Source organism: Delphinapterus leucas, chromosome 8, assembly GCF_059928025.1.
Source record: "Delphinapterus leucas isolate spDelLeu-1000000601 "Yukka" chromosome 8, BTC_Dleu_Yukka2, whole genome shotgun sequence".
NCBI classification, from domain to species: Eukaryota; Metazoa; Chordata; class Mammalia; order Artiodactyla; family Monodontidae; genus Delphinapterus; species Delphinapterus leucas.
Genome location: NC_143136.1, coordinates 27375045 through 27390838, shown reverse-complemented (window position 1 = coordinate 27390838; position 15794 = coordinate 27375045). Strand labels below are relative to the sequence as shown.

The window sequence follows — 15794 nt, the reverse complement described above, 5'->3', positions numbered from 1 at the left end:
ATACAATACGCTTTGCAGCCAGGCTGATGACACTATGTGAGCTTTTTTCCGCCCCCGCTCTTCATCTCAAATGTTTGCCAGTCACATTGCTAATACATGTATATTTTTATTTTTATTTTGGGGGACAGCAATTCATATGCTTTTCTTTCAGACTGTAGAGACGGATTTTGGCACATACAGGCTTAAACGGTAGAATCGTTTTTGTTTGCAACCGCAGTGTGCTATATTTTTTTATGCTTCAGTGAATACTGGTTTGGTTTCCTTAAAAGTGCCTGCTGATGCTTCTCATATCATTTCCTTTCCATGGCAGCCAACTCCTTTGATAATCACCATATCTCTTGAGTTTTCATTCATCTAATCTTTATTAGAAAGTTCGTATAGTATTTCTTTTCTATTGTGACAACAAGACACACAAGTATATAAGGCAATAATCATCCATTCACTTGCTCTTCAGGAGATGACTGAGTTTTATTTTCCAGATAATTTCATTTAGCCCTATTCACCACAGTGAAATAACTTTGACCTTAAAATATAATTGAGACTCTGAAGCCTTTTGGATTGGTGAACAAATAAAAATTAAAAAGAGTCATTTAATCTCTGTGAAGCATCTCTAAAGCCAATACTGGTCAGTGCTTCGCCAGTTGGTCACATTCCAGAGAATGAGGTCATGACCAAAGAGAGAAAGAATTTTAATAGTTGACTCTTTAAGATTTTGTTAGTCACATGACTTCCCAGTATTATCAGTATAATTCAGATTTTCTTACATCTACCATACAGAGTAAGTAATGATTAGGACTGAAGAATTTTGATATGTGATAGAAATTGACTTGTCAATATTTAGGTCATATCATATAAAGTCAGTAGTAATCATTTATTTGTATTACCGAAATTTAATCTCAGATGACTTCTAAAAATTTATTCTAGTAACCTTTCAGTGCCCCCAAGATTGGTCCTGGAACTTGTCAATCCAGTTAACTGAGTTTATTTAACACATATAACTATAACTTAATTGTCCTTCTGCCCATGGCCTGCAAATTCACTTGCAAATTGGAAAACAAAAGAAAAAGGTCAGTAGAAATCAATTCTTTCCCATATTTAGATTACTATATAGATTCTTTTGTACCTTAATGTAAGTACTTATTCAATATTCTTTAATTTGTAATTTTATCTGTAGAAGGCACATGAAATTTTTTTTCTACTACAGTATACATCACATACTGTTTAGAGAGACCAAACAAAGGAAAAAAGAGTATTCAAAATATACTCTTTTTACAACTTATGTACACATTAATTCACAACGGGAGTTCATTTTAGCAATCATACAAATATATCTCAGTCCTGACATTTTCATATTGATTTTTAAATGAGTAGCATGCTTGCATGTTTCATAGTTTTTCTTTATACCCTACCATTCATTTGCCATTTCAAAATACAATTTTAAGCTTACTGCCTGAAAGCACTTGCCTATTATTTGTTTAAAAATCAACCCAATTACTTCAGGTTTGCTTACAGCCTTGAAGATGGAGTTTCATGATCAACAGGAATTGACTCCCTCTCCAGCCGAGCCATTAGACAAGGAGGAAAAGGAGTCAGAGGAAGAAAGTAAGCCTGGTGAAGACCTTAAACATGCTGCCTTAGTTTCTCAGCCTGAGACAACTAAAACTTCCCCTGATAAAAAGGACATGCAAGACACAGAAGAAGAAAAAGTACCTCCCACTCTGTTTGGGCATACTCTGGGTGCCAGCCTAGAAGACACAAAACAGAAGACAGAACCAAGCCTAGTGGTACCTGGTATTGGCCTTCCCACAGAGCCTTCAGCTGCAAAAGAGCAAAAGGACTGGTTCATCCAAATGCCAATAGAAGCAAAAAAGGACGAGTGGGGTTTAGTTGCTCCGGTATCTCCTGGCCCCCTAACACCCATGAAGGAAAAAGATGTACTTGAGGACATCCCAAAATGGGAAGGGAAACAATTTGATTCTCCCATGCCAAGTCCCTTTCAGGGTGGAAGCTTCACTCTTCCTTTTGATGTCACAAAGAATGACATTGTTGCAGCAGCATCACCCTTTGCCCCCGCCCTATTACAGCCAGATGACAAAAAATCTTTGGAAGAAACTGGTAGCCCAGCAACTGCCAAAGATAGTTCTAAAGTTGAAGAGCCCCATATGGATCAACCTGACAAAATGGCAGAAGCACCAGCCTCAGAGGCAGTTACATCACCCAAAGATGCTCACATTTCGATTGTGGAAGACTATGTTCCGGAGAAAGGTTTAGGAGAAGAGAAAGGGGCAATAAAGCAAGAGAGTGTGCAGATAAAAGAGACTCCCACCTTCAGTGAGCAGGAATCTATGCTTACTGAAAAGGAACCTCACCTAAAGCTTGAAGAACAAACAACCATTTCTGACGAAGAAGCTGTGTCAAAAGAGAGTGAAGCCCCAAAATTGACAGATGAAGAAACAGGTGTAATTCAGCCCTCCACAGAGCACACTTACTCCAAAGAAGAACCGAAAGGCCAGGAGCTTCCCACAGATATATTAAAACAGGACTCATTCCCTGTAAGTTTGGAGCAAGCAGTTACCGATTCAGCCGTGACCTCTAAGACACCAGAAAAAGTCATGACTGAACCAGCTGCACTAAGTGAAAAGAGTGCCACCCAGGAGCTTTTTGAAGAAAAAGTTGCTGACAAAGATAATGTTGAAGGAGTTGGAGCTGTAACATCAGCTGAGCTTGACATGCCATTTTATGAAGATAAGTCAGGAATGTCCAAGTACTTTGAAACATCTGCCTTGAAAGAAGAAGTGACAAAAAGTATCCAGCCAGGCAGTGATTACTATGAACTGAGTGACACAAGAGAAGGTGCCCAAGAGTCTTTTGATACCGTATCTTCCATGTATAAAAATGGCGACAAGGCACTTATGGCAGAGAAAGACTCCCAGCCCAGTGCTGTAGCACAAGAAGGAGGCTACAGCACTCTTGCACAGAGTTATCCATCTGACTTACCTGAAGAACCCATTTCTCCTCAAGAAAGAATGTTCACTATTGATCCAAAAGTGTATGGGGAGAAAAGGGATCTCCACAGTAAGAATAAGGATGATTTGACACTGAGCAGAAGTTTAGGACTTGGTGGTAGGTCTGCAATAGAGCAAAGAAGCATGTCAATCAATTTGCCCATGTCTTGCCTGGATTCCATAGCCCTTGGATTTAACTTTGGTCGGGGGCATGATCTTTCTCCCCTTGCTTCTGATATTCTAACCAACACTAGTGGAAGTATGGACGAAGGAGATGATTACCTTCCAGCCACGACACCTGCAGTGGACAAAGCCCCTTGCTTCCCAACAGAAAGCAAAGAAGAAAAAGAACAGATAAAGGGGGAAAAAGCTACTGGAGAGGAAAACACCCAAGCCGAGCCATCGTGTGAGTCACCTTTCCTAGCCAAAGATTATTACAAAAATGGTACTGTCATGGCACCTGACCTGCCTGAGATGCTAGACCTGGCAGGCACAAGGTCAAGATTAGCTTCCATGAGTGCAGATGCCGAGGTTGCCAGGAGAAAATCAGTCCCATCAGAGACTGTGGTGGAGGAGAGTAGTACTGGCTTCCCCCCTGTCACTGATGAAAACCACGTCATTGTTAAAACTGACAGTCAGCTCGAAGACCTGGGCTACTGTGTGTTCAATAAATACACAGTCCCACTCCCATCACCTGTTCAAGACAGTGAGAATTTATCTGGGGAGAGTGGTTCCTTTTATGAAGGCACTGATGATAAAGCACGAAGAGATTTGGTCACGGATCTTTCATTGATTGAAGTCAAACTGGCAGCTGCTGGAAGAGTCAAAGATGAACTCAGTGCTGAGAAAGAAGCATCCCCGCCTATCTCTGGTGACAAATCAGGACTGAGTAGGGAGTTTGATCAGGAGAAGAAAGCGAATGATAAGCTGGATACTTTACTAGAAAAAAGTGAAGAACATGCCGATTCAAAAGAACATGCCAAGGAAACAGAAGAGGCTGGTGATAAAGTTGAAACTTTTGGATTAGGAGTAACCCATGAGCAAGCTTCAGCCAAAGAACTGACAGCCTCAAAAGATGCATCACCTCTCACGGCTGAGAAAGCAGAGAAAGGTCTTAGTTCCGTGCCAGAGGTAGCTGAAGTAGAACCATCCCAAAAAGCTGAACCAGAGCTGGATTTTGCTGCAAAGAAAGCTGACCAGGGTCAGTTAGATGTTAAAATCAGTGACTTTGGACAGATGGCCTCAGGGCTACACATAGATGCTGGAAAGGCAGCAGAGCTTAAACTCAAGGCTACCCAGGACCTCGCCCCCTCATCCACAGCACCTCAGGAGGCAGATGCGTTTATGGGTGTTGAGTCTGGCCACGTGAAAGAAGGCACAAAAGTTAGTGAAACAGAAGTCAAGGAGAAGGTGGCCAAGCCTGACCTGGTGCACCAGGAGGCTGTAGACAAAGAGGAGTCCTATGAGTCCAGCGGTGAGCATGAAAGCCTCACCATGGAGTCCTTGAAAGCTGATGAGGGCAAGAAGGAAATTTCCCCAGAATCTTCTCTAATTCAAGACGAGATTGCCATCAAATTGTCTGTGGAAATACCCTGTGCACCTGCTGTTTCAGAGGCTGATTTAGCCGCAGATGAGAGAGCTGACGTCCAGATGGAACTTATTCAGCTGCCAAAAGAAGAAAACAAGGAGACCCCAGATATATCTATCACACCCTCTGATGTTACAGAACCGTTGCCTGAAGCCACTGGAGCTGAACCAGCAGAGGCTGAGAATGAGGAAGAAGAGATAGAAGCCCGGGGAGATTATGATAAACTGCTCTTCCGCTCAGACACCCTTCAGATTACTGACCTGGGTGTCCCAGGTGTCAGGGAGGAATTTGTGGAGACCTGCCCTGGTGAACACAAGGGAGTGATTGAGTCCGTTGTAACCATCGAGGATGATTTCATCACTGTCGTGCAAACCACAACTGATGAGGGGGAGTCGGGTTCCCACAGTGTGCGTTTTGCAGCCTTAGAGCAGCCTGAGGTAGAAAGGAGACCATCCCCCCGTGCTGAAGAAGAGCTTGAAGTAGAAGAGGCAGCTGAAGCCCAGGCTGAACCCAAGGATGGCTCCCCAGAAGCTCCGGCTTCCCCTGAGAGAGAAGAGGTTGGGCTCTCAGAATATAAGACAGAAACCTATGACGATTACAAAGACGAGACCACCATTGATGACTCCATCATGGATGCTGACAGCCTCTGGGTGGACACTCAAGGTGTGCATTATCTTTTTAAATTTTCTACTCCCAAATAAAATCCAGTAACCTAGTGGAATTTTTTTTTTCATTTTTAAACATTTTAAAATGACCCTTTATCTCTTGATTTTGCATTTTTTAAAATAGAAGGATTTTGTACATTTGTTACTAATGTTTTCGTTGTTTTTGTTGTCATGGTTTGCTTTGATCCACAGATGATGATAGGAGCATCATGACAGAACAGTTAGAAACTATTCCTAAAGAGGAGAAAGCTGAAAAGGAAGCTCGGAGACCATCTCTTGAGAAACATAGAAAAGAAAAGCCTTTTAAAACCGGGAGAGGCAGAATTTCCACTCCTGAAAGAAAAATAGCTAAAAAGGAACCTAGCACAGTCTCCAGAGATGAAGTGAGAAGGAAAAAAGGTTCATTTAACAATCACTTCTTTAAAAAATGTTTTTGAAGTAATTCATTATTACTCTTTTGTAGAAGAAACTGCCTAACCATGGTAACTAATTATTGATGAAATTTCATTCGGTTTTGCTCCAAGTGTTTATTTTTTCCTGATGGTATGCTTTTTGTGTTTTCTTATTCATAGCAGTTTATAAGAAGGCTGAACTTGCTAAAAAAACAGAAGTTCAGGCCCACTCTCCCTCCAGGAAATTCATTTTAAAACCTGCTATCAAATATACTAGACCAACTCATCTCTCCTGTGTTAAGCGGAAAACGACAGGTGACTGTTCAGTTCTGCAATGTGGCTGGCAAACATGGACGTGTATTTTTTTTATCTCATTACTGTAGCAGCTTCGTTTTGTTTTTCTTCCAAGAATCTCAGCAGTCATGAACAATTTCGCTATTAAGTGTCTTGTATCATTATTCTTTTTTTTTTTTCCCTCCCTGCAGAAGAGGTCATGACCATCTGTTTCTTTGTCATGCTCAGACTTAACAGTGATTGTATCTTGGCATTGTGCTCTAGTGTCACGTTCTGGGGATTCCTATTTTCATTCTGTGTTTTTGGTTAGACGATGGCGATGAATATAACCGTGGTATGCATTCTCATTATTTTGCTTATTTATCTCCCTCATGCTTAAAAACCCATATGTATTTGTCCTATTTTCTATATTATTATTGCCAAATCTGTTACTGATGTTGATGAATTTACTGAGAACCACCAAGAATGCATAGTGATTTTGAGGTGGAAAATGAAAAGCAAATCTGGGGTGAAATTGTGGTTGAAAAATTACTTTGCTTTTGGATGAAAGAAAAAAATGGAAAAGTAAATTGTCTGGTATTCCCACCAGAGTTTATCTTTCATATCCAAAATTAGCCAGGCTTTCTGGTGATACTACATTTCTTAGCTGACATTTTGTCCTTGGGATTTTCTTAAATGTGTTGAATCCAAACTGCTAAATTCCCCTACATAACGTAGTATTCAAAAATTTAATAACTTTAAAATTTAATAAACCCCTTCCCTCCCAATATCTTAGAATTTAGGTTTATTTCTATTTTCCTACCTTCTTATTGTTCTGTCTTCTTCAGATATACTTGTTTTTTACTGTTTAAAAAAGTAGTGGAATGAAGGAGTGAAACATGTTACAAATCATCACAAAAGACCATACATAATATCTATAATGTAAATTCTATTCCTAAATTTCAGTGCAAAGTATTTATTTTAAATGTATAATTATATTAGGATACTCTTCATTTAGAATATATTTTATTTTAGCATTGATTAAATGGCACACTTGCAGTCTACAAAAGAAGGCATCAGAGTTCTTAAGTCAGAAAGGAATATTTCCCAATCCATTATACATTAGAAGTGCCTTTATATGAATCTTTGGGTGGCTTTAAAGGGTTAGGAGCAGCATTAACCCTTGTAAGAAAAAAAATCAAGGTTGATGGTTTCATGTTAGCCACTAAAAATTTCAAGTATTTTTCATTTGTGTTCTTCATATAGGAAATATCTCATGAGCATCCTTCAAGAACTAGTATGTAAGGCAGGATTTGAAAGTAGAAGACATAATTATACACACACCTTGATGATGAAGGTTTATTAGAATGAGGGGTTCCTCTAAGTTAAGACTTAGGAATTAACATGACATCTCTAAATCTTTTAGTGCATCTTACTTAGTACATTTTCATTAAACTTGGAATTTTTCTTCTAGTTAGAAAAATGCTTGCACAGGCAGAATCTCTTGGTTGGGGCATAAAAGCCCTCTACGCCACCTAAAAAGATGAAAAATATATTAGGATCGTACAATTTCAGAGGAAATGTCAAATGGTTTGGTGAAGTACCTGCATGTCATTAGTATTCAATATGCCACACTGAGAATAACTTGCCTTTTAATTTCATTCATTAAAGGAAAGTTAAGATCTTTGGACTAATTAGGATCTTCCTTTTTTATTCAAATATTAAGATACTCAAACAGAAAGCATATACCAAAGATGAGTTTCATTGACTTAAAGCAAAGTATATATGTCGCAGAAAAAATGAGCTATATTGTAGAAATAGTAAAGAGGCATAATTTGCACTGCTTCTTTTAAAAAAAAAAATTAGTTTCAGAGTCTGCGAATAATCTTACTAGCCAGTCCTAAATAGCATAGAACATATTGTAGACTGTTACTATTTTTGTGTTAGAACTGCACATGGCATAAGAAACCTTTCTGAAACTCATTTGGAGTGCTTATAAGGATAAGTATTTTTTTTTCCAGAGGATTTCTCTCTTGTGAAAGAAAATTAAGGTGGAAGTAAACACACAAGTTTATGCCTTTTATTTTCTTAGCCCAATTGTTAAATAGGGACAGTTTCCCCAAACACAAAGGGTTGTGTTCAATCGTGAAAGATATTTAAGTCAAGTCAGGTAAGTCATCAGCAGAAATTATGCTAGAGATGATGGAGTTTAAAATTGAAACCAGAAGTATAAAACAGCAGCAAGAGAAACAACAGTAACAGATGTGGTAATAATTTCATACAGGAAGTGCATGTGTAGAACATGGTCTATTTTACTGAACTTAAAATTCTTCTCATGTTTTCTCTTCTTGACAAGCCATTTTTCTTCCCTTCCCATCTCATGTGGTCCGTTTCACGTCAAACAAGTGTGTCATTCATATTGTGAAATGATGGGGTGCAGAGGGAAAGGGGTTGGCAGACCATGACAGTTTAAAATATAAAATGCAGAAATATCTGTAGATATGACAGTGGCTACATAAAGAAGGTTTGGGAATCTCTTGTGAGTATTCTTATGTGACGCCCACCCTAGAAACCAATCACTCCCCTTTTCCTTAAATTCTGCAGCATTCGGATTACTGTCCTATGATTTCCATTCTGAAGGATTGATAGTAATTTAAGGGTACATTGGTAACAGATAGAAAATCACTTGGTGTGCTTACCTGTGCTTTGGTAAACACTGGGTTCTAGTAATTAGCACACTCTATAGTGGGAGCCACATGCTATAATGTTCTTATTATTCGGGTTTCTTCAGTTACTGAATTTGAGTCTCAATATAAAAAAATTCGCCTTGCATTAGTCTGTTGACACAACTGAATATCCAAAAGGCATTAAAAATGCATTTATGTGGTCTTTAGCCACTAAGTGTGGGGTTGTTTTTGTCTCCTCTCTCAACAGCAGCAGGTGCTGAATCAGCTCAGGCTCCCAGTGTATTTAAACAGGCAAAGGACAAAGTGTCTGTGAGTAAAATAATTTTTTCCTTGCTCTTCATTCAACATTCCCTTTGGTATTAGTGGCAATGTTTTAATAATTTTAGATAAAATTTAGGCTTTAGATGTTTACTCTTTTAAAACATTTTAGATCATTCACTCACCCAGATTGATTCTCGATGGCATTCAATCAAGCATGTCCGAATGTCTTCTGGAATGTGATGGTAGCTGGTGAGGGCAGAGCTGGGATTTAGGCTGCCTCTTTGTTAGTAAAACAAAAACATGTGAAACACCATAATGATCTGGCAAAATTGGGGGAGCCCAATTTATTTACTTTTCATAGAATCAAGATAAACCATTATAATCAACACTAAACTGTATTTTACAACACATTTTCATTGTTGTTTTACAAAATAAGAATATGAGAAAATTAATGTAGATGAGAAAAATAAGTAAAAATATTTTATCTCCTTATCTAAAGATAACTGCAGTTACCATTTTGACATAAAATCTTAATTTGTTTTACACATTTATAGGTTTAATAACAAAGATGGAAACACCACATATCGGTTTTTTAATTAAACAATAAACAAATTTCCATGTCATTAAACATTCTTGTACATCATTTTAATGACTACATAATATTGCATTTTATATTTTCACAGTGATGTACTTAATCAATTTCCCATTACTTGACATTCAAACTAGTTTTCTGTTATTTTAGCAGTATTACTGTAGAAATCTTTTTGGCTACATCTATGAATGTATCCATATGCATTTCCTTAGGATAATATTCTAGTAGCAAAATCATTGTTTCAAAAAGAAAGTCCACATTTAAACTTTTTGCTGCATATTGTCAAATTGTCCTCCAGAAAGGTTCTACAGCTTATATGTCCTCCAGCTGTATACGAACATGCTTGTATTCGTTATTACTAGATATCTCTATACTTTTTCTGTATTTACCAAGTTATGGAGATGAAATATTTTGTTGTTTTAATTTGGTTGTATTAATGATGTTTAGCTTCTTCTATGTTTATAAATCTTTTATATTCCTTATTTTGCAAATTTTATTTTTGTATTATTAATCATGTTTTTTAAACTTTCAAAAGACCAAAACCAACACAGAGTATTTAACTTCTTTCTCATTGAAAGAAAAAAGTTAAAAGACTTATCATGGAATCCTAAAATTACAACAAATAATTTGAGTGATGATAATTAGTAATGTATCGCAATGTTCTGGGTCTTAGCCATCATGTATGATATGTAAATCACAATTCTTTGTTTAGCTTTCTAAAAACTAATACAATTTTAGACTTTTTATTTATTGTGAAAAATAGGAATTCATTTTCAATGACAGCCAAGCCTTTTATATCATATTGCAGCCAAGGGACTTTATGTTGATTAAAAAATATATGTATATTTTATTATTATATAAATGTTTTCAGACATAGTCCTGAACTTATGGCAAGCAATAGAATCCATTTATCGCTTTGGTAATTTTAGTCCTTATTTTGACCACACTGCTATTTCAAGATTTGTATCTCTTTACCTTCTGTTTCTGATGGGGTACTAGTGGGTTGTGTTGGTTAAGAGCAGGGCCATGAAACAAGCCAGATCCAAGTTTTGAACGTTTATTAACTATGTGGTCTTTTTCTTCCTGTGCCTTAATTTTCCAAAAATAAGGGGAGGAGTAAAAATTCCTATATCATAAGTGAGCTGTAAACACTAAGTACAGTAATTTTATGAAATAATACATTCTATAGTGCTTAGAATATAGTATTTATTCAATAAACAGCAATAGTTATTATTTTTTTTTTTTTAAGTGGAAGTCTTTAGGAGCAGATACAGAAAGTTAAGTCTGAGCTTTCTCTTGGTAGGAAAGTAATTTTTAAGATTACATTGTTTGCAAAATCTTTCAGAAATTTTCAAGTCCATTGGTCTTCAAGTAACTCAACAAGAATTAGCATTCAGTGCTTACACTTGGACAGAGACCATATACATCTGACACAAAAACTAATCTTTTTCCTTGTAAATGCCCGTCTCATCCTTCTGAAGAACAGAGATTAGACCACCGTTCTTTCTAACTTTTTCTCATTTAAAATCCTCCTTTTTCCTTGTAACCTCATCCTCTTCCTGTGTTTCCTAAAACCTCAAGATTAACTCAGTACATCCATCAGAACAGTTCTCTCTGATTTTTCAATTGATCTTTATTGTGAACCTAACCTATAATCTTTCATTTCATTTGAGTTTTTTTGTTTGTTTGTTCATTTTATTTTGTTTTTGTTTTTAGCAGGAGATTAGTAGATGTCTTTCATAATTTGAGGCAATCCAATTACTCCATTTTTCTTTCCTATGCCACACTTTTGAAATTCACTAATTTGTGGGTAGCATCAGTCAAAAAAGAATGACTTGTGCTGACCCAGTTATACTTCCCACTCAAGGTGCTGGGTCTGTGAAACAAGAAGTGATTCGTGCAGTCTGTGAATACTTATGCCTCTTTGAAGTGTCTACGGAGGTTACAACTTGAGATAAAAATCTTAGTTTCAACTGCTATTTTTGTATCGGCTAAATCATATTAATTATTTGAAGATAAAAATCTCCTCGGCTTTGTCATACTTGTCTGCAGTTTTAACAGTCTCCCCTGAGACATGTGGCATGCCAGCATAGCTTTCTCCAAAAGCTGTATATATATGTCCAACCCACTTACACTTGCTCTTGCCGACAATCTTCCCAGGGATTATCAACACCTGTGAAATAAGTCTTGTGATTTTTATGGGCAATCTAGTCAGTGTTGACTTTCATTTTTAGAATTTATAGCACATCATACAAACTCTGGTCTCTGCATAAAAATGTTATTAATTCTATGGTATAACTTGGTCCCTGGTATGCATTTGACTCATAAAATGAACTCATTATATATAAAATCTGCAATTTTCTGATGAAATCAGTGTAGATAATCTGAAAATACATTTTCTCAACTTAAAAGGGAACTATTTTCCATTATTAGGCCTTAAATATACTTTGTTCTAAAGTTCTTGAAATGTGATCAAAATATTGATTATATATACCATTTAAGGGCTGTGTTTATTAAAGGAACAATTCCAACAGACTCTCAAGATATTTTCCAAATATGGTATCATTATAAGGTTTATGGCTTAATCAGAGACCTTATACATAGAATTTATAAATAATATTTTAATCTATATTCTCATTATATATGTATTCTTAAGTTAGTTCCAGTTAAAAAGATGTGTTCAATGAAAATCTCTTGTTCTCACATAATATACATCTCTATCATTGATTATAACCATTTATCATGTGTTCTTATTAAAAGCAGACATTTAATTTCTTATATGTTTACATGATTTTTTTTAATTTTCCTTTTACTTCATAGTTTGGTTTATTTTGTGCTTTTGTTTGTTTTCTTTCATGGCTAGAATTCTACCTTGTCAAAGATTCCTGCCTTACAGGGTAGCACAAAGTCCCCACGATGCAGCTCAGCCTGCCCTAGTACGACTAAAAGGGCTACATTTTCTGACAGTTTATTCATACAGCCCACCTCAGCGGGCTCCACAGACCGTTTACCATACTCAGAATCAGGGAACAAGGTAAGGCGCAAGCCAATCAAAGGTGCAGAAAGGAACATAATTTGGGAGAAGGACACAATTCAGTAAATGTATGAAAGCAAAGACTTTCAGTTCTGAAGTGTTTGACATATAAACAATAGACCTTATTAAAAACAAGTACAAATTAAGTGTTTCAATAGTTATAAATAGTCTAATCATTAGAAAATAGATGTCTTTTTGTAAGATATACAATGCATAATTAATTTATTATTTATTTGATATTTAATAAAATTTCAAATACAAAATATACTATATATGATGTTACATGTGGCATATTATATATAATATTGTACCAAATTATATTATATATAATATATAGACAGTTTGGGCTCAGTTTCAGACACATCAAGATTTAATACTAACTCTGCTACCTCTCAACTCAGTGATTTTTGAAAAAATTACATAAACTGATGAAAGCTGTTTCCTCAGCTCTAAAATGCATATAACATTTTTTGTAAAAATTAAATCATAAATGGATGTAAAGTACTTAGCATTCCTGTCACGTAAGTGCACAGTATATGGTGGTTATCACTGCTAAATACTGCACGTGCAGTGCCCTTCTGCCAGTCCTTTCTGATTAATACATTATCATGCTGATGAAGACTTCTCAGTTAAAATTATTAATTACCTGGAGACTACTTGAGCACATTATTTTTATCATAATGTTATCATTTGGAATTTGAATTTCACAATCGATTTTTAGCACTAACTCCAAAATAATATATTTTTATAAAACCTCTAGGCAAATCTGAATTCTTTCTAAGTTTTGAAGCAGAAATGCTTATAAGTATATAAAAGTCAGTAGTGTGGATTAAAAGAAATTCATCTATCAATACAGGAGGAAACTTAGCCAGAGCAATGTAATTACTTTGCATAATTAAAACGAAGATTCACAGGATCCCAACGTCGTTTTATTTTCCCCAACCAGGATGGAGTAACCAAGAGCCCAGAAAAGCGCTCTTCTCTGCCGAGACCGTCCTCCATTCTTCCTCCTCGCCGAGGCGTATCAGGAGACAGAGATGAGAACTCCTTCTCTCTCAACAGTTCTATCTCCTCTTCTGCACGGCGGACCACTAGTAGGTTTATTTTGCTTTGGCTTCGTTTTCATTCATTTTTTTAAAATCCCTTAAGTGGAGTAGCTTATAATGTACTTATATTTTACATTTGCAAATAAAATATGCATTAAAATCAGATTATATTTGTCCTAAGAATCAGAGATCCAGGCTATCAATGGGTCCAAAACCATTATTTGAGTCAAAACAACTGAGGGAGGAATACTACCTCATTGTCCATTAAATAGGATTGAAATAAAGTCATTTTCAGAATATATTTTCTCTCTTGAAGTTTAAAGTAAAAATGAAAATTTGAAAGAACTAATTAGTAGAGAAAACCAACAGTCAGGGATTTTTTTTTTTTTGGCCACACCACATGGCGTACCGAACTTCCCCAACCAGGGATAGAACCCATGCCCTCTGCAGTGGAAGCTCCTAGTCTCAACCACTGGACCACCAGGGAAGTCCAGGGACTTTTTAAATATAAAAGCTTAACCTTTATTAGAATTCCAAGTCTTAAAATCTAACTAGAAAATCAACAATCAAAATTAAGGATCCTGCTCAATTTGGTAAGAATTTGCATTCCAGTGAGGCTGTAAACATAGCATGTTCTGTGCAATAGCTTCAATTTATTTTGATTTCATAATGTAATGGTCAGCAATTATCACAGTTTATGTAAAGAATATAAAAAAGTTCCAATCATTACCCACTTATGTGCTGTGTTGCTACCAAGACTATCTAGTAATTTAAATTATTTTCATAAACATGTTTCTATTACCACAAAAATACTACCATTTATTAATCACATATATGTGCTAAAATCTTAAGACACATTTTTCAATCAGTTTAATTAACAATGCTGATGGTTAGGTATTAATAACCTCATTAAATCTACTGATGAGAAAACTGACCTTTTAAAGACAGTAACTTGTTCAATACTACACAGCTAGTAAGTGGCTGAATTTGGTTTTCAGCCCACTGATAAGTTCACAACCTGTCCTCTTAATGTCTTCTCTATATTTATTTAGAAGAAATAGTATTAGGGAACTGTTCTGTAGAACCACTCGGAGAACAGTATCCCTGTCATTTAAAAACTATTACAAAATTGTGGAAACATTTGGAGAATAGCCTTTCTGTCATTTAAAATCCATTACGAAAGGGTTGGAAATTGCTACTACTATCACATTATAGTTGATTTCACCACCTATTTTCTAAGTATTTAATATAATTGCCCCACTTCAAATGTGACTATTTTGTATGACACTTAAACAGTGTTTTTTGCCTACAGTGAAAGTGTTTATTATAATTAAAGCCATCGTGTCCCACACCGTTTGGATTCATGAAGCATTAACATCCTTTGAAATACATGCTAGGCCTTTGAAATCACTCTTTTTCACCTTAACACATGTAAAGTAGGCAAATGAACTAGCAAAGAAGACGTTTAAGAGTTAGTAATCTCCAGAGAAGAGAATTTAACTCCAAATACCTGGAGTTGGAATTGAGCATCAGCAATTACCCCAGGGATGTTGAGCCAACACAAAGGCCCGAGGGCTTCCCAAACACACCTTGAATTATGCTTGTATTTGTTGCCATGGAAGCAGAATGACACTTTCTTACATAAATCCACATCTTTGAGCCACTGTACTCTGCCTTTTAAAAGGCATCTGTATACAAATTGCTTTTTATGTTCTGAGCCAATTCTACCTTGACTTTTTACCTTTACTTATGCTCATAAGCATACAACATTGTATTATTTGGCAATGAACATAAAGGATACTCTGATAATCTAGGACGTAGGGTCTATTTTAGCTCTACATAGCAATAGCTAAAAGGCATAGGGACAGTTAGCAGAACAAGCAGTTTGCCTCCTCCCATTTGCCTATCATCTCCTTAACTGCACACAGGAATATTCTAGCATTTTGTACAGCTATTGAAAAGATTTGAAAGAAAGTGCTAGGCAGGAAGTTCATTCAGCCCAAGAGGAGGGAAAGACATTGTCACTGAAGAGATGACAAGATAAATAAGAACATAGTGTCATAGAGTAACTCATAAATATTTTAAAAAATCGTTTTGGTAATTTAATTTAATCTTCTCTATTTCAGAACTAATAAGAAACAGGCAAATTTGTCGTTTTTGATGACTAGAACATAATTTATTACAATAAAAATTGATCGTATCTATTGAACAGCAGCATTAAGAGCTTCTTAATACTTGTGTTTTTTTCTCA

General features: G+C 36.1%; 1 protein-coding gene across 3 annotated transcripts in view; it reads left to right on the top strand.

Annotated features, from left to right (window-relative positions):
* The window catches only part of MAP2 (microtubule associated protein 2), a 146082-nt gene that overhangs the window by 105458 nt on the left and 24830 nt on the right, over positions 1-15794 (top strand). The window contains exons 7-12 of one of the 3 annotated variants that reach the window (XM_089916434.1): positions 1501-5256; positions 5451-5657; positions 5831-5965; positions 8858-8919; positions 12327-12497; positions 13444-13591. In XM_089916434.1, the coding sequence (XP_089772560.1) occupies positions 1501-5256; positions 5451-5657; positions 5831-5965; positions 8858-8919; positions 12327-12497; positions 13444-13591 (4479 nt within the window). The remainder of the gene's footprint in view (positions 1-1500; positions 5257-5450; positions 5658-5830; positions 5966-8857; positions 8920-12326; positions 12498-13443; positions 13592-15794) is intronic. The other 2 variants (XM_089916432.1, XM_089916433.1) reach the window with 2 other exon arrangements.